The sequence below is a fragment of the Ursus americanus genome, chromosome 2, assembly GCF_024610735.1.
Source record: "Ursus americanus isolate L20-20 chromosome 2, mUrsAme1.1.p, whole genome shotgun sequence".
Lineage (NCBI taxonomy): Eukaryota > Metazoa > Chordata > Mammalia > Carnivora > Ursidae > Ursus > Ursus americanus.
In genome coordinates, this window is record NC_142128.1 from 4,440,046 (window position 1) to 4,463,381 (window position 23,336).

Genomic DNA, 23,336 nt, shown 5'->3' on the forward strand with positions numbered 1-23,336 from the left:
GCGCAGGACGACGGCGGCCGTGCGCCCGCCGGAGCCCACCCGGGAGCCCGACAAATACCCGACCTCAGTTTCCCGTGAGTCCAAGCGCCCACCCGTTAGGGGACGTCTGGAAAAGTCCAGGCTTCGGGAAAAAATTAAAAAAGGAAGAAAAGAAAGAAGAAGAAAGCCAATCCCACCTTATCTAGGATGGGAGTAGCTGCAGACAGTATGTGGCTGCCTGTTGAGGGAGAAGCTGAGAGAATGGGAGTAGCTGCAGACAGATGCCCTTGAGTTGCCTGCGGGACTTTCCTGTGTCACTCCTACCATTTCTTTCTAGTTTTCTCAAGGTTTCCTCTTCACAAAGCAGCTCCCCCTTGTTGGTCACTGAGTCTTAAATCACCTCAGACCCCCGCGGCAGTTCCGTCTGCCACAGCCACCATAGTCCAGGCATCCCATTTGTCTTCTGAAGCCCTGAAGGATTGTCGGGTTTAATGAAAACCTTAGTAGGAGAAAGGAGAGGCCTGGGGACCAGACGCCCTAGTGCCAAAAGACCCTGTGCCAAGCTTTGTCTCCACTTTCATTGGGGTCTTAGCAATACATCAGGCGCAAGCGCAAAGCAAGGGGGAGAGTGTGACTTTAATGGTCAGGATGATAATATATGGGGCAGCGTGTGATAAGGGCAAGGAGGCAAGGAGTCCGTGACGTAACCACCACAGGTGCTCGTTTTTCAGAATTTAAGCACTGACTCCCTAGATGAGAACTTTGAGCCGCAGTAAAAATCTGGCCGTCTTCAGCCAAGAAACTTCGAAGGTAAGCATAGCGTTCCGGGCGGTCCTCCTTTGGTTTTGAATTAGTCTCATCCAGGGAGGCATATACAAGTCAGATTTTGTCTATCCAGGCACTGTGAGTTCCGACATTTCCCCCTTTTTTCTCATTAATAGAGCAGAGGTCTCATTGCATCGGTGCCCGATATAGCTCCCGGTTTTCTCCAGCTCGGGAAAGCACCTTTATTCCGATTTTTCAGACTACGAAAAGAAACACCAAAGAAGTGAGCAATACAACAGATAGGCTGATAAGTCCCCGTTTGGTGGAAGAAAACCAATTTTGGGGATTCAACCACTGTAAATTATCCAAAAGTACGCTCCAGGTATCTTGATCATATTCATGTTTATTAATAGTGGTAAGGGAGGCCAAAATCTGCTCCTTGAGATTGCGAATATCTAGGATTAAATTATCATGGAGAGAACCTTGAAGGTGTTTAATTTTTCTCCAAATATGTAATGAATTATTCCAAAGTGGGGGGCGGGGGGGGGGCTACACAAATGGCCCAATCACAGTTAAGGCTTTGGGGGAAAGTAAGTGCTTCCTGTTTTTCTCCCAGATACTCTATTGCAGCTTCCATAAGTTGGAACCTCCCTAGTATTTTTTGGTCAAAAGTTTGCTGTAGTTGCAATTCTTGGGTTATCTTATAGGCTATTTGGTTGACATATTGAGCCGTTTGAATAGTATGAGTAAGGGCAGCCATGGGAACACTAGTAGCCGTTAAAATGGAGACAGCAGCTATGATGCCGGCTATAAGCAATCCTAGAAACCTATGTGGCCTTCCTAATTCACTAAAAGCCTGATTAAGAATACTGAGTGATTTGGACTCCTCCCAAGATCAAGTGAGGTTGACAGGGATAAAAGTGAAAGGCTCCTTTTTTAAAACAAAGACATGGCTAGCCTTGTGGTGAGTAATATTGTAATTTTAGGCAAGCTGTGTAATATCCCCTCTGGTCACCAGAGGGTTTGATAGTATATAGCCCTTCTTTCTTAAATAGAGATATATTGGATCCAAACAGAAAGACATATGGGTGAGGAATACATAACTATATGAAATCAGTAAAATTTTTATTAAGGGTTATGGAATAGCTGCCAGAATCATTGCTATATCTTCCATGCCATACGGAAAGAGGAAAGAATAAATGTCCTAATCTGCAGAGAGATGATTGAATGGGAAGAAGTTCTATTTGGGGAAGTGGAGAAGTGAGGCCCCCTTCACGCCAGATTATGGGCGAGGTAGTCCTGCCAATCCAACTTCCATAACCAGCAGGGTGGACTTTAATTTCCATATTGTTGACTATGAAACGTCCTTTAGGACTCCAATCTAAGATGATATGATTATCTAATTTAAGAAGGTGAGAATAGAAGGCCCTACATGTTACCCAGGAAACCCTCTCTGAAGAGGGAGTCTATTTAGTGCTTCTTTCACAGGAGGGGAGAGAAGAGTGGCTCTTATAGGTGGTCTGATTGCCATGTTGGATGCTTCCAACAGAAATAAAAGTTAGCTGGGCTCTCTTAATAGGATCTCTTGGCAGAAAATGTAACCAGATTTGAGGAGTAGCCATCGTGCAAAGAGGGTCAGACAAGGAAACACAAACTGGAAGGACAGAAGCATATAACTCCGTGTTATTAGGTGCCGGGGCCCAGAAGGAACCATTGAGTTGTGGTTGTGTAAAAGGATACGAGGTCCCTCCTATCCAGCTAGAGTTATTATCAAACACAGGAACGGGCGCGTCAGCCCATGTTAAGGGCTTCCAGAGGGGAGGGTTAAGCATGTGTGCCCAATAATCAGTAGCCATAGCTACTGGAATAAGACAGTAAAATGTAACCACCACGATAGAAGTTGTACTTATCACTGAGAACATGACCAGAAACGTGTTTTTGGGTGTGTGGGCTTGTCCTCTCATTTGTAGGATTTCTTCAGCTTTATGAGTTGTTTTCTTCAGGTTTCCCCAAGTTATTTCGGTGGCATGTTGTGTCCTCAGCAATGAGCGATTCTGGGGTCGAGGCTCGCCCAGCTTCAGTTGGCTTGTCTGTGGAATCGGGTTTGATCCGTGCCGGGTCACGATATGGCTTGACGTGTCGCACTGGGAGCCAAAGCGGTCCTTCCTTTGAGGAGACACAAGCATAGCCTCTGCCCCAAGTGATGAGTCCATGGGGACCTTGCCACAGATTAGAGCTGGGGTCCCTCCAAAGGACCAAGGGGCGCAGTCCTGGGGATTTTTTTGTAAAGTGTTTTAGGGCAGGGGTTAAAAATTGATTATTCAAGTTGAAACGATTTAAAGTTAGGAGTGCTTTGTGTAATTGTGCAGCAGGGTCTGGATCGCTCAGGCCCGTAGTTCCCCTTTTTTGTTTCTTTCAACATGTTTTTAAGGGTGGAGTGTGCTCGTTCAATGATGGCTTGTCCTTGTGGATTATAGGGGATGCCAGTGTGATGTGTGATTTCCCAAAGAGTACAGAACTCTTTAAAGGATGCACTAATGAGAGCTGGCCCATTATCTGTCTTGGTGGCATTTTAGGGATGCCCATGGAAGAAAAAGCCATGAGAAGGTCTTTGGTTACCTGCTTTGTGGATTCGCTTTGTGGGCTGAGGCGAACGTGTAGCTGGAAAATGTATCCATTGAGACATGTACATAATGAAGTTTTCCAAAAGAAGGGACGTGTGTGATGTCAGTTTGCCAGAGATCATTGGCTGTGAAACCTTGAAGGTTCGTACCCTGTGGATAAGAAGTAGCGCCCGTGGCTTGGCAATCAGGACATTGGAATATAATAAATTTAGCTCGTTGTTGTGTTAGATGAGATTGTTTGTGTAGAGAACACCAATTTTGGTGGAAAAAATCATGTGACAAGCGAGCTTGTTGTAGGAGAGACGTCAATCACTAGGTTATCTGCTTGTGAGTTTCCGTGAGTGAGTGGCCAGGGAAGCCGCTATGAGACCTAATGTGAGAAAGAAAAAGAGGATGAGAGCGCACACGTATGGAGGAGTTGCTGGAGTTGAGAGAAAAGTAAAAGGGCTTCTGGGTCTATGGTGGGTTTGATATGCGCTGTTTCTAGCTGCTTGAGAACAAACTCAGAATAAGCTGAATCACTAACAGTGTTGATAGGCTCATTAGGAAAAGTTTCCAGGGCAAAGATTAAAGCTCCTATTTTAGCACGTTGTGTTGGTGAAAATCCAGAGCAAGTAGTTGAATTGTTTGGGGGCCAGAATATGCCGGCCTTTCCTGACTTTCCTGGCCCATCTGCAAAAATAATCTTTGCTTGGGGAAGAGGTTTGTGGGCGAGTCTTTTAGGGAAAACAAGATGTGTGATCCCAAACCAATGCAAAAGTTTGTCAGAGGGTAGGGAATTGGTGATTTCTCCTATGAAATCTGCCATAGCAATTTGTAACGAAAGTGAGACAATGCGGTTTCAAATTGAGCCTTCGGCAGCGGAATGTGAATGATCTGGGGGTCATAACCTTTAAGTTGAGTACAGCGTTTACAACTTTTAATGATGAGGTCTGTAATCATCTCTAGGTATAGAGATAACGTCTTAGAGGGAAAGTTAGAAGAAAAGAGCCATTCCAGATATCATAAAGCAGGATTCAATTGCCCAAGCAACGCAGAAGGAAATTTAGGAGTGGGAAAAATAAAAAGTCTGATAGGTGATGTAGGGCCAACACAGTCAAGGTAACAGTCTGAGAGCATTTGTTCAACTAGTTGTAATTCTTTAGAGGCTTGTGGGTTAAGATAACAAGGGGAGTCTAAGGCTGATTCTCCTTGAAGGATTCCAAAGAGGTAAGAAAGGGCAGCTCTTGGAATCTCCAGTAACGGTCGAACCCAATTAATATCTCCTAAGAGTTTTTGGAGTCATTAAGGGTTTTTAAGAGAATTTTTTTGAAGAATTAATTTTTGAGGTTTAATTTGTCATTTGGTAAGCATGTGGCCTAAATAAAGCCATGGGGATAGGCATTATACTTTGTCAGGGGCAATATACAACCCATGGGAGGTTACTTCTGACTGTAAAGGCCTGAAAAATCTGAAAAGTGATATCCTGGGATGGGTGAGCAATTAAAATGTCATCCATGTAACGGACAAGATTGGTGGAGGGTCATCTTTTTCGAAGGAGGCGTATGACTTGATGAGCATGATATTGGCACATTGTGGGACTATTAAGCATGCTGTGGGGTAGAACTTTCCATTGAAACCAAGCATTAGGCTGCTCATTGTTGAAGGAAGGAAGGGTGAAAGCAAATCTTTCTCTATCTTGTGCAGCCAGGAGAATGGTAAAGAAACAATCTTTGAGATCAATAACAATGACATGCCAGTCTTGTGGAATCAGAGCCAGAGAGGGGAGCCCAGGTTGTAGGGCCCCCGTCGGTTGTATGATGGCACGGTGGCTCGGAGATCATGTAATAACCTCCATTTCCCTGATCTTTTCGGAATGACCAAAATGGAGGTATTCCGGGGGCTATGGGAGGGTTCAGTATGACCTGCTTTTAGCTGTTCTTGAACTAGATGATGAGCTTGTAAAAGTTTTTTCCCTTTTAGGGGCCACTGCTCGACCCAGACCGGGGAAGAAGTCTTCCAGGTCAGAGGCAGGGGAGGCACACAAGCAGTGACCCCAATTAAAAATGGGAAGTGTCTAGCCTAAAGTCCCGTTGAGCAAGTAGATCCCGTCCCCAAAGATTAACGGGAATATTTAAAATGAGAGGCTGTGAATACCCAGTTTTTCCATCTGGCCCCTGACAGGTTAATATAGAAGCGCTCTGCAACAGTTGAGAGCAAGTTCCGATGCCAGTGACTGAATCAAGGGCTGTTTTTTGAGGCCAAGTGGGGGGCCATTGCTGTTGACTAATAATAGTAACATCGCCTCTCCTATCTATTAGTCCTGTAAAAACCTTGTCCTGGGGGCGCCTGGGTGGCGCAGTCGTTAAGCATCTGCCTTCCGCTCAGGGCATGATCTTGGTGCTCTGGGATCGAGCCCCACATCAGGCTCCTCCGCTAGGAGCCTGCTTCTTCCTCTCCCGCTCCCCCTGCTTGTGTTTCCTCTCTCGCTGGCTGTCTCTCTCTGTCAAATAAATAAATAAAATCTTTAAAAAAAAACAAAAACAAAAAACCTTGTCCTGAATTTTGCCCAATAAGTCCCTTTGGGTCCTGTGCTTCTGAAGCCTTGGGTCCCCTGCGGGTTCTAGATGCTCTGGGGACCCAACAGAGGAGGAGCAATAGTTGAGCTATCTTAGTCTGGGGTGGGGGGAATATGCAAGCCTTTACAGGTCATAAGTACTTGAATTTCCCCTTGATAATCATAGTCAATAACTCCTGGAATGACTGTAATACCTCTTAAATTTAGGCTTCATTTTACTAATAATAATCCCATTGTCCCTTGGGGCAATGGAGTATCAGGTCATGGAGGGGCTGGGAGCATAGGTGCAGGGAGTTCTCTTTCTGTTTCCTTTGAAATGCTAGGTGTATCCTCAATATGTAACGGAGTCAAAGCAGATCTTACTAGCCCCCACAATGTAAGGGAGGTGAGAGGTACCCTCTTTCCTTGTTCATGGCTCCATTTTAAATTTTTTCCAACTCTTTCCCATACTTTTAAATCTAAAGTTCCTCGATCAGGGAACCAGGGGTTATGTTCAATAATAGTCTTTAACAAACCCCGAAGTTGGGCCTCTGAAACAGAGGCCCCGCTCCCTTTAAGGAACTGCTTAAGAAACTTAATGTATTGCTTTTGTTCAGCAGAAAAATGCTGACCCATGATAGAGATAGGAAACCCAAGCCCAAAAGTTCCCTAGAACTCGGCAAGCCCGAGTTCCGACGCAGGCTTCCGACGACTTACTGCTCGCAGTCCCTTCCTTTTCATTTCCGAGGGCTCCACCGCCGACCGTCACAAGTTCCTCACACAGGGCAACACTTGTTGGGTTTGGCGAGCAAACCCGGAGACGGCGAATGAAAAGATGACTCCAGACACCTTAGTAGGAGAAAGGAGAGGCCTGGGGACCAGATGCTGTAGTGGCGAAAAGGCCCTGTGCCAAGCTTTGTCTCCACTTTTATTGGGGTCTTAGCAATACATCAGGCGCCAAGTGTAAAGCAAGGGGGAGAGTGTGACTTTAATGGTCAGGATGATAATATACGGGGCAGCGTGTGATAAGAACAAGGAGGCAGGGGCGCCTGGGTGGCACAGCGGTTAAGCGTCTGCCTTCGGCTCAGGGCGTGATCCCGGCGTTATGGGATCGAGCCCCACATCAGGCTCTTCTGCTGTGAGCCTGCTTCTTCCTCTCCCACTCCCCCTGCTTGTGTTCCCTCTCTCGCTGGCTGTCTCTATCTCCGTCGAATAAATAAATAAAATCTTAAAAAAAAAAAAAAAGAACAAGGAGGCAAAGAGTCTGAAGTACGTGACTACCACACGTGCCTGTTTTTCTTCAAAATTTAAACATTGACCCCCTACATGAGAACCTTGAGCCGCAGTGAGAATCTGACCGTCTTCAGCCAAGAAACTTCAAAGGTAGGCCCAGCGTTCCAGGTGCTCCTTCTTTGCTTTCCAGTTAGTCTCATCCACGGAGCCATACACAAGTCATATTTTGTCTGTCTAGGCACTGTGAATTCCCACATAGAATCAGTTTTTCCTCCTCACATGAAATTCTGGGTGCCCAGTGTTGTGCCATTGTTTCAGCTTCCCCATCTGATCCACTCAGTGTAAGTTGTTATCACATCACACCCTTGAGCCCTGTCACTCTCCTACTTTTCCAGCTTTAGGCATTGGAGTTCTTCCATTACTTCTGTTTCTCCAAGAAAGCCCACTGCTCCTCTGCTGTGTGGCAAAACTTCTGCTGCCCCTGCCTCCTGACCTCCATTCGGTGGCCACATATAGTCCTGGATACTCTCTGGTTCCAGAAGCTTGGCTGCTCTGACTTTTCTGTGTTCTTTTGTTCCTGACATTCCTTCCTCTTGGAGTCACACATCCTTCTGCCATCACCTCACATTTCCAAAGCAGGTCCTTAGATTCGTATTCCTTCTCAGCCTTCAGTGGTCTCCAGCCTCTCTGCTTTCTCAGCTGGTCCATCTCTTTATCCTCCAGTCTCTTAAGCTTCATCCCCTTCTCAGCAGCCTTGGCTTCCCCTTCTCTTCAACTGGGATCAGTCCTGATCTCAGGTTCTCTAAGTGTCCGGGCTGATACCACAATGTTCTGCTCCAGTGTTCCCAAACATTCCCAGTTCTTATCATCATCATCACCTTATCATCAATCACCTGACCATCTGTTTTCTTGACTGTTTGTTATTGCTTTATTGTTTGTATCCATCGTCTTGTTTCTTGTGTCTTTCCATTCAGGTCTTTCCTCATTTGAGCTGTTTCCTAATCTGCCTTTACCTCCCATCCTGCAGAGACCTAGAGCTTCTTAAATATACATTTTAATTCCTCGGTGTCTCATAAGTTATATCTGTTTCCAAGCTGTCAGACTGTTTCTCCTCTTTGTTTGCATGTCTGCAGAATCTAGTCTGTCTGCTGCTCTGTCCATGAACTGTGTTGTCCCACTTCTGAATGCCTTCCCTCTCCTAGAGCTGCTGTAATTAGATGCTGATGTCCTTATGGCTCTTCTGACCTTAGTGGTTTCACTTTCTGAAACTGCTCAATGCTTATCAGCTGATCTCATTTATCAGATCTGCACCCCCACCTCCTCCCCCCACACACATTTTTCCTTTGGCTTTTCTTTACTCAGTTGCTCACTGTCATTAGCTCCCCCTATATAAAGAGCTGTGTTCATCTCCTAAATTTCTCACATCTCCTAAGCTATTCCAAATCCCATGAGCACCCCACTATTTCAGTCCTTACTTGTTTGACTTCTCCAATATCTCCTGTGATAGATCTGTCCCAAAATGTTTACCTTCTCTGACCACGTGAGTTCTGCCAGATTCCTGACCATAGCCAATGTGTTGTATAAATAATTTACCTGGTCCCTCTCCCTGGTTCCTGGGAGACAGCCTCTAGGTCTTTGGAATTTCCTGAATGATAGGAGTCTTTGTTACTCATGGTGGGCCCCTTGGACCAAACCTGAGTTTGTGCTAACAAGGTGAGTCAGGATAGGAGCCAGCCATACCAGGAACACCAACAGGGTTGGGGCTTTGAACCGCTTGATCTCAACCCAATCTCTGGGGGAAGAGAGCTGGAGATTGAGTTCATTATATGGCCAATGATTGAATTAATCACACTTGCATAATGAAACCCCAATATGAACTCTGGTCACCAAGCTAAGGTGAGCTTCCTGACTGGTGATACGCATCTTATGTGCCAGGAGGGTGATGTGTCCTGAGGATACCGAAACTTGGTATTTGGGACAGTCCTAGTATTCTCTGGTGCTACCATCTCCCAAGATGGTTTCCTCCAATATTCAGGGTTCGTGTCATTAGCTCTTTCTTCTCCATGCCTATCTTATTGAACAGCTTTAGCTCCTCCTCTCTTACTGTGTTTCTCAGAAAGTTCTCCAAAATCTTCATTTCTTTTCAGTTGTTCCTATTTCATCATACACTCTAGATTTTCTTTCTACCACAGAAAACTGGAATTGGAGATAGTGAAAAGGACTCCTACTATAATTGAAATAGGGAACACCATGTGTGCTCCCTTGCACCTCTGGGTCTGCTTGCCAAGGAACATCGCCTGGAATGCATCATCTTGTTGAGTCACCTTGCCTTCGTTGTGAATTTCAGATTATTATCTAGGTCCCCAGAGCACTATCTTCCTTCTTCCCCCTTTCCTCCCTCCATATCTTTTCCTTGCTTCCTGCTTTAAGACATAAGCTCAGGATCCACTCGTCTTCTATTTTTTTTTCCTACATGAAAAATAAGTCAGAATTATTTTTCAAAGTTAAGTGTGACTAAATGATCACAACCCCATTAAGCAACAGTATCATTTGACAGTGAACGGGTAAGACAGATTGGGATGACCACAAACAGCATGAAGATAAGAAAACTTTTATCTTTATTATGTTTCCCCAAGAGACACATTGCAGTGTCCTCTTTAATAACCTAAAATAACATACAAACATGTCATCAATGCAAGTTAAAAAATTACAACTGATTCTCACAATTTAATAACAAAGACTAAATGTCAAATAAACATTTACAGTTATAAGAACTTGAGGGAACCACCCATCTAGTTGTAAGTGTAATTGATACGTAAATATAATAAAACACAAAAACTTATCCTGAATATGTAAACAAAATTATATCTATAGCTGTAATCTCATTGCAAAACTTTGTAGGAAGAGCATTTTTTAAAAACTATTTCAGAACTATTTAAAATAAATACATAAATATAAAATATAAAAATAAATGTAACAACTCTAAGTGCAACATTTTCAAAATATGAAATGCCATGAATGAAATTCATGGCATACGTTATTAGGCTATTAAAATCCTTTGTCTCTAACTTTCTGTTTTTGAAGTAATTTCCTCCTCGTCTCTGTCCCAATGCATAAAAAAATGGGACCTCCAACTTCTGCCTTGGGAGATTCGAACTAAACAATCTGAAATATTTGGTGTGCCCCAGGAAGGGATGGAACCTGAAAAAAAACCCTGGTTTCTTAATGTCCCTCTGTGGACTCCTAGACAGATTCCCGGCTCCTAGGAGTACAACATAACTCTATTCAGCTCATTCTAGAAGTTCCTGGGTTCTTCTAGATTATCCGGACAAGGGACTCCTCTCTTCCTTCTTCATGTCTGTCGTCACTGTCTGGATTGACTTCCTGCTGAAAACCTGCGTCTCCCCTGGGCTCAGGGATCTTCAATTGAGAGAAAGAGAGGAAATTAGATTGCAAGGAGGCAACTCTCCAGATATAAAGATTATTCACATTCTCGGTCAGTTCTAATGAGAGTTTAGACTAATAAATTCAATTTTATCTCTAATCCTTCATTCTAAACCCCAATTCATTTTCAATTATGACCCTTGGACTTTGGTGACCCTGACTCCAAAATTTTTTTAATGTGCCTAAGGTCAGGCCCAGTTATCTGTTTGATAGCCAGGACTCTAAGTGATTCTGCTCAGGGAGTAAAACAAACTTGAGAGAATGTTGCTTTAGACTTGATATTCACCTTGGTCCTCTTGTATTACTTAAAGTCTGAACTAATAACCGCACCACAAACATCCCTAACACATCAACATCATGAATCTCCATGAACCATCAACATCATGAAGCAGATAATCCCCCATTCTAACCCTAGATCCTAATGTTTAACCATAACACCTAGTCCTAAATTTGGTCAGTGCTACATGGTCTGAATGTTTGTATCCCCCCCTCAAATTCGTACATTGAGATCTAAACCCACAAGGTGATGGGGCCTTTGGGATAATTGGATCATGGGTAGGGCCCTCGTGAGTGGGAGTAGTGCTCTGATAAAAGAGACCCCGGTGACCTAGCTCAGAACCCACCCAGTCTGCAACCCAGAAGAGGATCTGGCAGCCTGCTCTCTGACTTCCAGCCTCGAATCCGTGAGAAATGTATATCTGTTTTCCATAAGCCATGCAGTCTGTAGTACTTGGGGTAGGAGCCCGAATGGACTGGGAGAGCTAGTTCACACGATTTAAACCAAATCTTAATCCTCCACCCAAATCTGTAACTCTGTGTGTCGATTACAATAAGCCGTGCTGAAACTAGTATTTCTTAAGCTTCACTCATTCTGACAAACTTCCTTGATCATAAACCTGAGGGGAAAGGTGCAATGGAACAAAACGGGAGACGGGTCCAGAAGCGGGCAGGGAACATGAAGTTGGTGTTCTGGCCATAAGCAATGTGCTTGCAAGCAAATTTGGATGAAAACATAGCTAGTCATAATTTATCTTTTATTATTGGATAGGCAGACTGTTCCATCAAATGTCCTATTGTTAGACATTGACTTTGTTGTAAATAAATCCCTATCGTTGATACCTCTGAGGCATGAAAGAGAAAGTCAAAACACAATCTAGGGAAAAAATTGGAAACTTATTCACTTTTCACAGAAAATCAACATTTCATCAAAGCTGTGATCTGGGTCCAATTGCTTTCAATGGAATTATTTCAGCCAAGTCCATGCCTCTGTGATGAACTGGTTTTCCTGAGGCTGGCACCCACGAATCTCCCTGAGGTCATGCCTCTGTGTGGTTTGTCAGCTCGTGGTTGGGCCCTGAGTCAGCGTCTGGCTGTGCAGCTGCTCCACTGCACAGTGTGTGGAAGGCTGATGTGTGGGGCCGGGGAGATGAGCGTGGGTCAGACAACTGGGTTCCTCAGATTTCCTCAGTACACAAGAAATCATTGTGCCTGGACCCGTGAAGACACAGACCTACCTTCCCTCAGGCCGATGACCTCAGGCCTCCATGGTCCTGGGAGCTCTAGGGCACAAGGGTACGATCTCGCCCCCACACCCATAGCTCTGGATCAAAAGCCTGGATCTGGAAGACAAGCGGCCCCATGAGAAGACAACCTCCAGGAGGGGGACCCCCCTCCCGCACTGTCCAGGCTCTAATTCTTTCTCATCCCAAATCCCATGTCCCTCCATGTTCCCCTCTCTTTCCCATTAGGCCGCCCGCACCCCATCTCTCCCCAGCCCACCCACCTCCTCACACTCCTCCCGGGACACCCTGGTCTTCCAGTCCATGGATCGGATAAATTGGAATCGCAGTTTGTGGAACAAGGGACGCTGGGAGCGGTTCTTCCCATAAAGGAATGAAAAGATGGCCTGTTTCGGGGCCTGGTTATCCTCTTCCATATCATTGGCCAGGTAGCTGGAGAGAGACATCAGATTACTGGTCAGGAGCACGACAGGAACGACCTCCTACTTGAGCTCAGCTTCCCAGAAAGGACACAGGCTGCTCATTACCCAGTGTCACAGAGTGCCACCCTGTCATCAAGAAGGCATGGCTGGGCAGAGACTTCTCCCACCTTGAAGATGAAGACAGAACTCAACGGGAAGCCTGAGGGCATACCCTGCCCTGTTTTCCAATCCCCACATGGGCCCCCTTCCCTTCAACTTGTCTGTGCACATACCTGTGTCCCCGTGGAGCAGGGACATACACAGCTCCTGCAGGGAGGAGCTGACTCTGCTCTATTTCTGTGATCATGACTAAGATAGGACTGGGTTCATGTGGGTACGTTAATTCAACACACATTTCTTGAATCTCTCTTCCTGTCGCTTCATGGTCTTTGGCACATTAGATCCGCTTTATAAGTTTTTGTTGAACAAATAAATGAATGCTTTTTCTCATGGTCAAGCGCAACACTCATAGACCCAACATGACTTAAACATTTGCAAAATGGAAGGAATTGTGCTGAGTGTCTTTGAGAGCGCCTTCAACAGGCGTCTTGTCTAATGGGATTGGGGAAGGGGCGGAGGGATGGGGAGGTGGATAAGAAACAACTATAGTCCAAAATATCCATGAGACTAGGGTTTTAATGCAAGTGCTACTAGGGTGCAGAAGTCAGGGAGGTCAGGGGGGGCATCTGAAGATTTTGGAGTTGGAATCAGCCTCGAGGACCGGTCATTTTCTTCAGGTGTACGTGCAAAGTCACCTAGACAGAAAACGTAGTATAGGAACGGAGGGAAGGGTGCATGGAAGGAAGAAATGCCAAGAGGGTGAACAAGCTGGATGGAGACGAGAGGGTTGGATCCAAGCTGGGAACCCTGGCCTTGACCGAGAGTGCCAGTGGCCAGCGAGATTGTTATCGAGGGTGAAGCAGGAGACTGGTGCTTTGGAAAGACTTCGGGCACATGGCGCCCGCTGGCTTGGGGACGGACTTGTAAGAAACACCAGGGGAAGCATTCACGACAGATCTGTGCTATGTCTTGAGGGCGTGAATTGAGGCATTTGTGCTGGGAAGGCAGAGGAGGGAGACAATTATACTCGGTATGCCGTGGGAAGGAGACAGATGGAGGATCGGAACCAGCTGCTTCTCGATCCTATTTGCTTGGGGCAAGGTGGTGTCTGTTCTTTCCTTCCCTCCTCTTAGGAGGGTTTATGTTTCCTTGGTCAGCCTCTTAGCTGATGTTAGGGTTGTTTGTGTTTACAAAGAACAGTATAAAAAACACAATAGTATAATCCTATCGTTTTTATACAGGGTAAACAGTTCTTTAAAAAACAGGTTTAAAAAACACAAGGAGGTTCAAAGAAAAAAAAAGTAGAGGAAAGGTCAGAGTCCCGCTTCTCCCCTCCATCCTCCCAGGGGATAGAATACTGCTGATGCATGAGGCCAAATACTCACAGTGCTATGAAGAAATGAATTCGCTGGTACTGCCAGGAGAAGAGGCCGGCACGGCTAAAGTAAGCTATGACCATAGACAGGAGATACTGTGGAAAGAAGAGAAGGGGCATCAGAGAGGGGTCACATCCTGGGAGAGGAAGACCAGTGGGGTAAGGGCACGGGAGGCTGGAGCAGGTGCTGCCGCTCCGACATGTTGGGTGAACGCGCTTATTTGGTGTCAGAAGGTTGGTTGCAAACTGAAGAAGTCAAGGGAAGAGTTTTTGGTGCTCCCAGGATAGCAAGTCGAGCCAAGGGGAGCCCCGCCAACCCCTGAGAGATGAGAGGAGAAGGAACTTAAGGTGGCAACAGCCACAGGGGCACACCTGGGGCTCAGGTCCCAGAGGATCTGCAAGAAACCACAAAGTCCCCGAAGGGAAGTGTTGGCAGGCATGAGGTTGGAGACAGGGTTTAGGAGGCATCCCCCAGCCCCAGGACAGCTGTTGGAGCAACAATCAACTTAGTGGAGAACAACGATACCTTGTCAGATACTCTCAGATTTTTGTCCCAAGCCAGAAATCTTTTGATGACAGGATCCTCTGTGAAAAGAGGGCATGTGTCAGGTTGGCAACCAGAACGGGGTTACTGTGGGAGCATTCCAGAGCAAAGAGGAGAACGATGCCTCCCCTGGGGAAGTTTCAGAATATGGCCAAGGGTGAGGCTTATGGGCAGAGGGGAGCGAAGACCATTCACGGGCCAAGAAAAGTTGGCAACTCCCCTTGTGGGGTGATGGAGAGAGAGGTAGGTGTCAGCAGCGCACCTGCAGGATTGGGTGTGAAGTAAACAGTGATGCTGTCTCATCATGCACGGCCATGCCACTGCAGAGAACATCAAGTCATTCACTGTCATTTTCTCATCCCACAGTGACATCGGGGTGCAAAGATGGCCTGTCATCCCCCTTCCACACACAGCCAAAGGCATTTAGATTCAAAAGACCAGTAAGAGCTAAGATGTATCAGGACTGCAACTGAACCCAAGCTTTCTTATCCCAAGTACAGACCTTTCTCCAAGTCTTGCGTAATCTTCTGTCATTTTTACGTGTCCCCAATGAGGGATCAATATGGAGTCCTCCAAGGATGGAGAGCTTACCAACCTGCAGAGAATTCTCCATTGGAAAACTATAGGCATTGGAAGTTTCTTGTGTTTTAAGAGAAAAAAGCACAGGGTTGGAGGGTGCTTTTCCTACCAAGCAGCCTGCTGAAGACTTCGTGGTGCTCAGGGAGCACTGAAGACACCCGCCGTCTCTTCAACTTCATCTTGAGTCCACACAGTGTCTCCACGACCCAGATGTCCTCAGCCCCAGGAGTCGTCTCCTCATCTGACTCATCCCTTCTCCTCTTCCTTTCGGGGGACTGAGGCGGGGGGCAGGGGTCTACCCAGGGGGCTGAGTGAAGAAACCAGGTTACAGTATAAAGCTTCTGTCTTTGGAATCCAGCCACCCCTCGCCTCCGAAAATTCAAACCTCCCCCTTCATTCTCTCCAGCCTCATTGATGATTGGCCTCTCCCAAACCATCTTTCCATCTTTCTCCTTTGTTGATATGCATCTGCCCCCATTCATCTTTGCCACTGTTTCACCACCCCCCCATCCTCAAAACTTCCTCATTGTAGATAACTTCTCCCATGGGAATAATGGGATAATTTCCTCTCTTCCTTTATCTCATCTTTGGATCTCATCTCCTAACCCTCCTTCCTTGCTTCCTGGGTTTTCCTTCCACGGGGATAGTCTTGTCCCCAGCTCCTGTGCTCTCCTTCTCCAATCCCTGGCTTTCTGAATCTCTCCTGTCACACACACCTTACTCAAACACTCCTTCCTGACTTCTGTACCCGTTCCTCCTTACTAGTCAAGCCTCCCAAGTCCCTTCCCCCTCCTGCTTCCTCACCCGATGGTCCCGGTCTTTCCTCGTCCACCACCACCTCCAAGGGGTAGCCTGAGGAGCTAGGCCGGGGGCTCTGGTCCTCAGACTGGGAACACGGTTGACAACTGGCCATGATTTCTCCCAAGCTCTTTCTGCCCTTCCAGAAAACTTAGACCCTGTTCTGCTTGAACTCCTCTTCTGGATTCTGGCTGAACGCAAGCCTGTTATCCCTTCTCTAAGCTGAGGCAAAGCCAGGAGTGGAGAAAAGCTCTGTGAAGAGACTGTTGTCCACCTGCGCTGCCAAGCACCCCGGAGTCTGGTCCTTCCAATCAGGAAGGTCAGAAGCCTCTGATGTCACGGGTCATTCCAGCCTGGCAACCAGTTTGAAGGGAAACACGTATAACTGCCAGACTGATGTCCACTGCTGGAGCTCGGGGTAAGTGGTGTCCCCTGCCGCCGACCCAACCTCGGACCATCCTCCAAAACTCTCCTTGAGGGGTCTGGGTCACTCTACTCCTTTCCAGCGGATGCCGGCTCTCTTCATTCTAAGCTGGAAACATGTCGGGCTCTCTCCATCCTTCTATTCCTATTTCAGGGTGCAGTCTGGCGGGAGAGGGACGAAAGAGACAAGGAAATTTGGGGTGAGCAGGAAGGTAAGACCTTACAAGAGTGAAATAAGTATGTAAAGAAGGTCCCAGGTGCACGGACTTGTTGGATTTAAAAGTTAGTTTAAATCGCTTGATTTGGCAGAGTTCTTCTGCCCGATGTTTTACTGACACTGTGTTGGGGATTCCGTGCTGGGGGAGCACTTGTGCTCTACTCTCAGGCATCCCTGAGGCCGAGAGACATTGTGGGAACCTAAACTCGTAGAAAACTGTACATGTGCTCCCACACACTTCATACGGTGTCTACGATTTCAGAAGTCCCCAGATCACCCCAAACCTGCCCCTTGATTGCAATGAATCAGCTGTCATCCGCATGTAAAATTTGCGACCGTGTGTATCGCTCTCGACCCAGAAACTTTACTCCCCCTTGTGTAGCCTGTGAATAAGATGTCACATGCACAAAAAATGCTAAGTGGAAAAATCTCCAAGGCAGAATCTGTTTGTTTGTTTTTTTTAAAGATTTTATTTATTTATTTGACAGAGAGCACAAGCAGGGAGAGGGAGAGGGAGAAGCAGGCTCCTTGCTGAGCAGGGAGCCCGATGTGGGGCTCGATCCCAGGACGCTGAGATCATGACCTGAGCCAAAGGCAGACGCCTAACTGACTGAGCCACCCAGGCGCCCCGGAAGCTGTTTTATTGAGAAGGTGGGAAGCATGTGAGAGCACAGATGCCGTAAAAAAAAAAAATAACTGATTGTCCATCAGTATCAGGGGAAGCTTCTTCCGAGCCTCCTACCTCCTACCTCTGCTTTTCACCAGGGCATCTGAATCTGGCTTGCTCTTTCTTTTTGTGCTGAAAGAACACAACATAAAATTTACCATTTTAACCATTTTTAAGAGTATAATTCGGTGGCATGAAGCACATTGCAGTTGCTGTGCCGCCATCGGCACCATCCCTCTCCAGAACTTTTTCATCTTCCCTGAAACTGAAACTCTGCCCCCCCCCCCGATCGCAGAATAACTCCCCGTTCTTTCCTCCCCCAGCCCCTGTCAACCACCACTCTGTTTCCGTCTCTATGGATTTGGCCACTCCAGCTACCTCCTATCAGTGGAATCCTGCAGTATTTGTCCATATGTTCCTGATGTATTTCATTCACCAAAATGTCTTCAAGGCTCATCCGTGTTGTAGTGTGTGTCAGAATTCCTTCCATTTTAAGGATGAATAATATCCTCTGTATGTGTGTGTGTGTGTGTGTGTATGTGTGTGTACGTTTGCATGTTCCTTTCATAATAATTAACAATATGATATATATACATACATACCATTCTAGTTTACCCGTCCATCTATTGATGGACAGCTGGGTTGTATCCGCATTTTAGCTAAGTCTTGGTTTCAATCCATTGTTTGAACTTTGATAGAGAAGCACATCTGTTATTTGGGATGTGCCTAAAGTTTTATTTTGCGTTTTGATCACTTACGTATTTCTAAGTAGTCCAATCCAAGCATCAATAAAGTCAAATCAGTTCACCCAGAAAACAATATGGAGGTTTCTCAAAAGATTAAAAAAAAAAAAAAAACTACCGTATGACCCAGCAATTCCACTGCTGGGTATATATTCAAAGGAAATGAAAACAGGATATTAAAGAGATATCAGCCCTCCTGTGTTCATTGCAGCATTACTCACAATAGCCAAGATACGAAAACAACCCAAGTGTCCATCAACGGATACATGGATAAAGAAGATATGAGGTGCATATAGAGAGATCTGTAGATATATAGCTCATGTATAGGTGAGAAAGAAGGAAATCCTGCCATTTGTGACAACATGGTTGGACCTTGAGGACATTATGCTGAGTGAAATAAGCCAGACAGAGAAAGACAAATACTGAGCGGTATCGTTTATATGTGAAATATTTTTTTTAAGATTTTTATTTATTTATTTGACAGAGAGAGAGACAGCCAGCGAGAGAGGGAACACAAGCAGGGAGAGTGGGAGAGGAAGAAGCAGGCTCATAGCGGAGGAGCCTGATGTGAGGCTTGATCCCAGAACGCCGGGATCGCACCCTGAGCCGAAGGCACATGCTTAACGACTGCGCCACCCAGGTGCCCCTATATGTGAAATCTTAAAAAAAAAAAAAAAAAAAAAAAAAAAGTCAAACTCATAGAAACAGAAGGTGAAAAAAAAGGTTGCCAGGGGCTGGGAAGTTGGAGGAACTAGGGGGAGGCTGGCAAAGGGTGAAAACTTCCAGTGATAAGTTGAATGAGGTCTGAAGATCTCAAATCAAACATGGTAACTACAGCTGATAACACCGTATTGTAATATTGAAATTTGCCAGGAGAGTAGAACTGAAATGTTCTCACCCCCAAAAAAGGTCAGTATGTGTGGTCACGGATGTGTTAGTTAACTAGATGGTTAGAATCCTTTCACTGTGGTTACATATATCAAATTGCCGTGATGTACACTTTGAACATCTTACCGTTTTATAAGTCAGTTATGCCTCAATAGAGCTGAAACTTTGCAAAGATAGTTGATCAAAGGTGCAGGGCCGAGTGTCTCCTTTGTTTGCAATCGTCCACTTCGACTTGGACGAGGTGTCAGAGAGCATACAGACAGCTTTGGAGTTCCCACACAGCATCCTTGGGCCCCAGCCCTCCCTGGGGGCCCACTGATGGAAAGGCACTGCCATGTGAGGGACACGTGACTCATGACTGGAGAAGTCTGAGCTCTAGGAAGCCAATTTGCGTTCAGATTGCATTCCTCATGCTTTCAGCCAGGATAGCTGGTCGGGTCCTCCCAAAACAGTCTGCTCTGCCTCCCAGTGAGGCTTCCCAATACCAGAAGGTTGATAGTCTGTCCCCATTAAAATGTCTTGTCTGTGCTGTGAAAGTTTGGATTACTTTGAAGAGGGGGACTCTTCGAAATAGTTTGCACCGTCCTTTCTCTCCAATGCTACCTTGTCCAGATGCGCTGCAGTGAGGCAGGGCCCATCTCAAGATACGCTGGTACATTGCCCCAAAATGGACTAAACAGCTCAGATGGGGAAGAGCAAACTATCACCTTTCCTCTGTCTCTTCCAGTGGCTGTGGCTACATTGCACAAATATCAGTAGCGTGAAACAGAAGTGCTTTGCACATGCCTTCCTTTCAGCATGGGGATCACATGGAGAAAGTAATTGAAATCCAGATACCTGGATCCAGCTTCATTGATTCTAGATCAACAGAACTGAGGTAAGGGCAATTTAACTTTTTTACTGATGCACATTCAGGTTTGGAAATCTCTGTGGGACGTGCCACCCAGGTCAGGGCAATGGCGCCCTAACGAAAGCAAAGCCACTTTTGGGTGAAGTAGACTATGACCTGGATCTGACATGGCAAGGCTGTGACCAAGCCTTGAGTGGACCTTCAGAACCAGCTCCAATCCTCTGGCCAGCTTGCTGGTGACAACCCGTCCAGCAGCCTCGGCGCCGATTTGGATACGTAGACCTATGAGCAGAGCTTATCCCAAGTGTGTCTGCGCTGGTGTTAAAACCGCCCTCTCCACCTGGAAGTCATGGCTCGCCAGGGGCCGCTCACCCTGGCCTGTCATTCTCTAATGAATAATGGTCTCTTTATTTCCTTTCTGTGACCCGTAAGACCTCGAGACACCCTAGGAAGGCGACAGGGAATGCTAACTCACAGAATTCGGGATGGGCAGATGGGAAGAGGTTCTGGATACTGATCTCTAAGAGCTAGTGTTTGAAGCTAAGTGATAAAGGCCAGTCTTGGTCATTGACTTTTATACTCCCCTCCACCATGGCTGACATACTCTTCGGAGGTCCTAAGATCAAGTGAGTTGTAGTCTGTTAAAATTGCCCCCTTTAAGTGTTATAAAATGTCTGCAAATCTTGTTTTGAAATAGAGCTTCATCCTTTATAAGACATTTTCAGGAGGATTGTCTCATTTTCTTTGTTGAGTGGAGAAAGCAGGGTTCTGAGATTTGTTTTTTAGAAACAAGGGATGTGAAGCCCAAAAGACTGAAGCAAGACCCTAGGATTCACCTCAGCTGCTCTGATTCAAGTCCTATATCCTGTTCACTGTGTCCCCTTCTCCATCTGCCCAGACTCCTGATGGTAATCTGGAGGACATAAACCAGTAGTTACAATACGTCTGTCTGAAAGATGGGGGAGAGGGGTGGGAACGTAGTGGTTTTGTTACAAACCAGCAAGTGCCTGTGGGCAAATGCTTCCGCCTTCCCAGCACCCATCTCTCCACCTATAAAATAAAATACTTAGATGAGATGATCTGTAAGGGCTCTGCCCATGTTAACATAACCAAGGCAGTGAGAAAGCAAACTGGACATAACCCCGTACACAAATGCTATGGGTTGAATTGTATGCCCCCCTCCCACCCCCACCACCCCGTTCATATGTTGAAGTCCTAACCCCTGGTATCTCAGGATGTGATTTTATTTGGTGGTGGGTTCTTTGAGGAGGAAATCAAGGTAAAATGAGGTCCTTAGGGTGGGCCCTCATCCAGGATGGGTGGTATCCTTATATAAAGGGAAAATTGGGGGGGCACCTGGGTGGCACAGTTGGTTGAACATCCGACTCTTGATTTCGGTCCAGGTCGAGATCTCAGGGTTGTGAAATTGAGCCCCGCATTGGGCTCCGTGCTCAGTGGGGAGTCTGCTTCTCTCTCTCTCTCTCTCTCTCTCTCCCTCTGCTCCTCCCCTTGCTCATGCGTGCCCTGTCTCAAATAAATTCATCACTCTTTACAAAAAAAAAAAAAGGAAAATTTGGACACAGAGACACCCAGGTAGAGGGAAGAGAGTGCGATGACATATGGAGAGAAGACGGTCATGGACAAGCCAAGGAGAGAGGATGGGACAGACCCTCCCCCACAGCGCTCAGAGGGAGCCAGCCCCTGCCCACACCTGAGTCTCGGACTCCCAGCCTCCAGAGACAATGCAGTTGCCTGGGTTGTCTTACTTTTGCAGCTTCCCTGTAAACCGATCCAACCAGTATTTTGAATAAGAGGGAATTCAGATCTGACAGTCACTTTCTGACACTTCTGCTGCCCCTTCCATTAAAGCAAGACGAGTCCCCCAGGCCTCAAAGAAGAACCAGTTCTTTCATACAGATTAGAAACTTGAGCTTTCTTAGCCTCTGGCGTTTCCTGGTCATGGTGAATGTGCTAGTTTTGGGGGAAAAAATTGTTGAAAGACTTTAAGAGAAGAATGATTTACAAATCTTGAAGATGGGTGCCAGTTATCTTAATAAAATTGATGCATTAAAGAGAAAAAAATAAATAGGAGCAAAAGCAGGCAACTACTTGAAAATTAAGGGCAGGAAAGGCTTCAAGTACAGTGTCAAAACAGATGAAAAGTATGAACAGAAAGTGAATAATCTGAAAACAAAAAATAATGTCCATATGGCAGAAAATTAAAACATTTAAATTTTAAAGGTCAATGACAAATTGGGAAAAATATTTATTTTATACAAATACAAAAAGAGAAAGCTTTATATTTTAAACACTAATAAATGTGTAGAGATCTTAATAAAGCCACATTAAAAGGTACGGATCTGCTGCTTCTGGCCCAGATAGAATCACAGGGTTCAGATTTGCCCTCCCCACTTAAAGAAGTTTCTAGAAGGGGGAAATATATGAATATATGAAATGACAGGTTTTAGCCATTTGGAGAGAGGGGTGAGCCCCGAGAGCGTCCAGTTCACTGCCCAGAGTTATCCAGGCCAAGGTATGGGGCTGGGGTCTTGGGGGGGACCCAGCGTTACTCTGAGTTGCAGGGATGGAGTTGAGTGGTTGCAGGGAGGGGGGCACGACAGCCAGAGTTCACAGGCAGAGAACCAGAGTGGAGAGAGAGGTGGGAGGGCATCCCAGTCTTCAGGTGAGCTGATCAGTGCCTGTGGGGGAGGGAAGGGCTGGAGACCAGGACCCAGAGGACTAGGGCGGGGAGGGTGGGGGCTCTGCCTGTCTTTACCAAGGTGCTCAGCACAGCTTCTGTCCTTTACCTGCTGAAAATGAAAAAGAACACAGAAGAAACATGCCTGGAGGTCTTTTAGGCTCAGGCCCAGGGGAGGTGTGGTCACCTCGCAATAATTCCAGCATTCCATTGATGAGAATTTGGGATGGGCTGCACTTAACTAGCAGCGGGGCAAGACTTCCTGGCTACGCAGCCCAGGCACTAAGGACAGCAGCTTCAGTTGAAGTACGCCTTTTGTGCGGGATTAGTTTGATGCAGCAGCTCAGCTAGGGAAATCAGGAATGGGTTATGTGCCCGTTCATTTGCATAAATCAGTACTTATTATTACCTTTTAAAAGAGTGTTGTTACCCAGAGAAAACTTCCTCTGTTGATTTCATATGTATCTAAATCTTTCTATAAGCTAAATAATTGTCTTGCCAGCATTACAACTGGGGAAGGTTGTTCTTAAGGGCCTGGGAGCCATCTCTTTGAAATGGAAACCTCAAGGAAGGTAGTGTCTGTCACCAGGAGAGTTAAGGATGGGCTCTAGGCACCTAGCTCTGAGCTGTAACTACCTGGTTGTCAGAGAGACGTGAGAAGATTTCTTTTTCCTTTGGACAGAAATAACTAGCAAGGATAGGCACCCAGATTACCTGGTGAATTTAGGATGAACTGTGAAAAAATGTATAGCAAATGGTGCTGACAAGTCCTGTTAACGAGGAGCAGGTGTACTGTTTCGCCTGAGAACTTCTATGTAATGGATTGTATTTGCTTAGCTGCATAAAAAAGTTCATTTTTCTCCTTGCAATCTTGTTAGTGGTTCACCTGTGATGGGCAGCACCATCTGATTTAATGGTTATTTAACAATAGA

The 23,336-nt window shown here is 46.0% G+C and overlaps 1 protein-coding gene and 1 long non-coding RNA gene across 2 annotated transcripts; one reads left to right on the top strand and one right to left on the bottom strand.

Annotated features, from left to right (window-relative positions):
• Window positions 1–18: 18 nt before the first annotated feature.
• LOC148110459 (uncharacterized) lies at window positions 19–21,594 on the top strand. The gene is made up of 5 exons (XR_015726709.1): window positions 19–789; window positions 14,908–16,336; window positions 16,496–16,553; window positions 17,047–17,209; window positions 19,584–21,594. It is a non-coding gene; the product is annotated as an uncharacterized LOC148110459 (long non-coding RNA).
• Window positions 12,141–16,039, bottom strand: LOC148110460 (speedy protein E4-like). Its single transcript, XM_087867239.1, has 6 exons — window positions 15,925–16,039; window positions 15,230–15,427; window positions 14,524–14,582; window positions 14,008–14,093; window positions 12,365–12,533; window positions 12,141–12,200 (listed from the first exon to the last, which is right to left on the bottom strand). Exons 1-6 carry the CDS (start codon window positions 16,031–16,033, stop codon window positions 12,141–12,143), a joined length of 681 nt encoding a protein of 226 aa, XP_087723365.1. The 5' UTR covers window positions 16,034–16,039.
• Window positions 21,595–23,336: the final 1,742 nt, after the last annotated feature.

Bases quoted from the DNA above. Each gene is read 5' to 3' on its own strand.
- LOC148110460 (XM_087867239.1), bottom strand. From the start codon at position 16,033: ATGGCCAGTTGTCAACCGTGTTCCCAGTCTGAGGACCAGAGCCCCCGG. The intron at 12,534-14,007 runs GTGAGTATTTGG...GTCTCTCTCCAG, and splicing joins ATTCATTTCTTCATAGCACT to CTACCTGGCCAATGATATGG. The intron at 12,201-12,364 runs GTGGGTGGGCTG...CTTGTCTTCCAG, and splicing joins CCCGGGAGGAGTGTGAGGAG to ATCCAGGCTTTTGATCCAGA.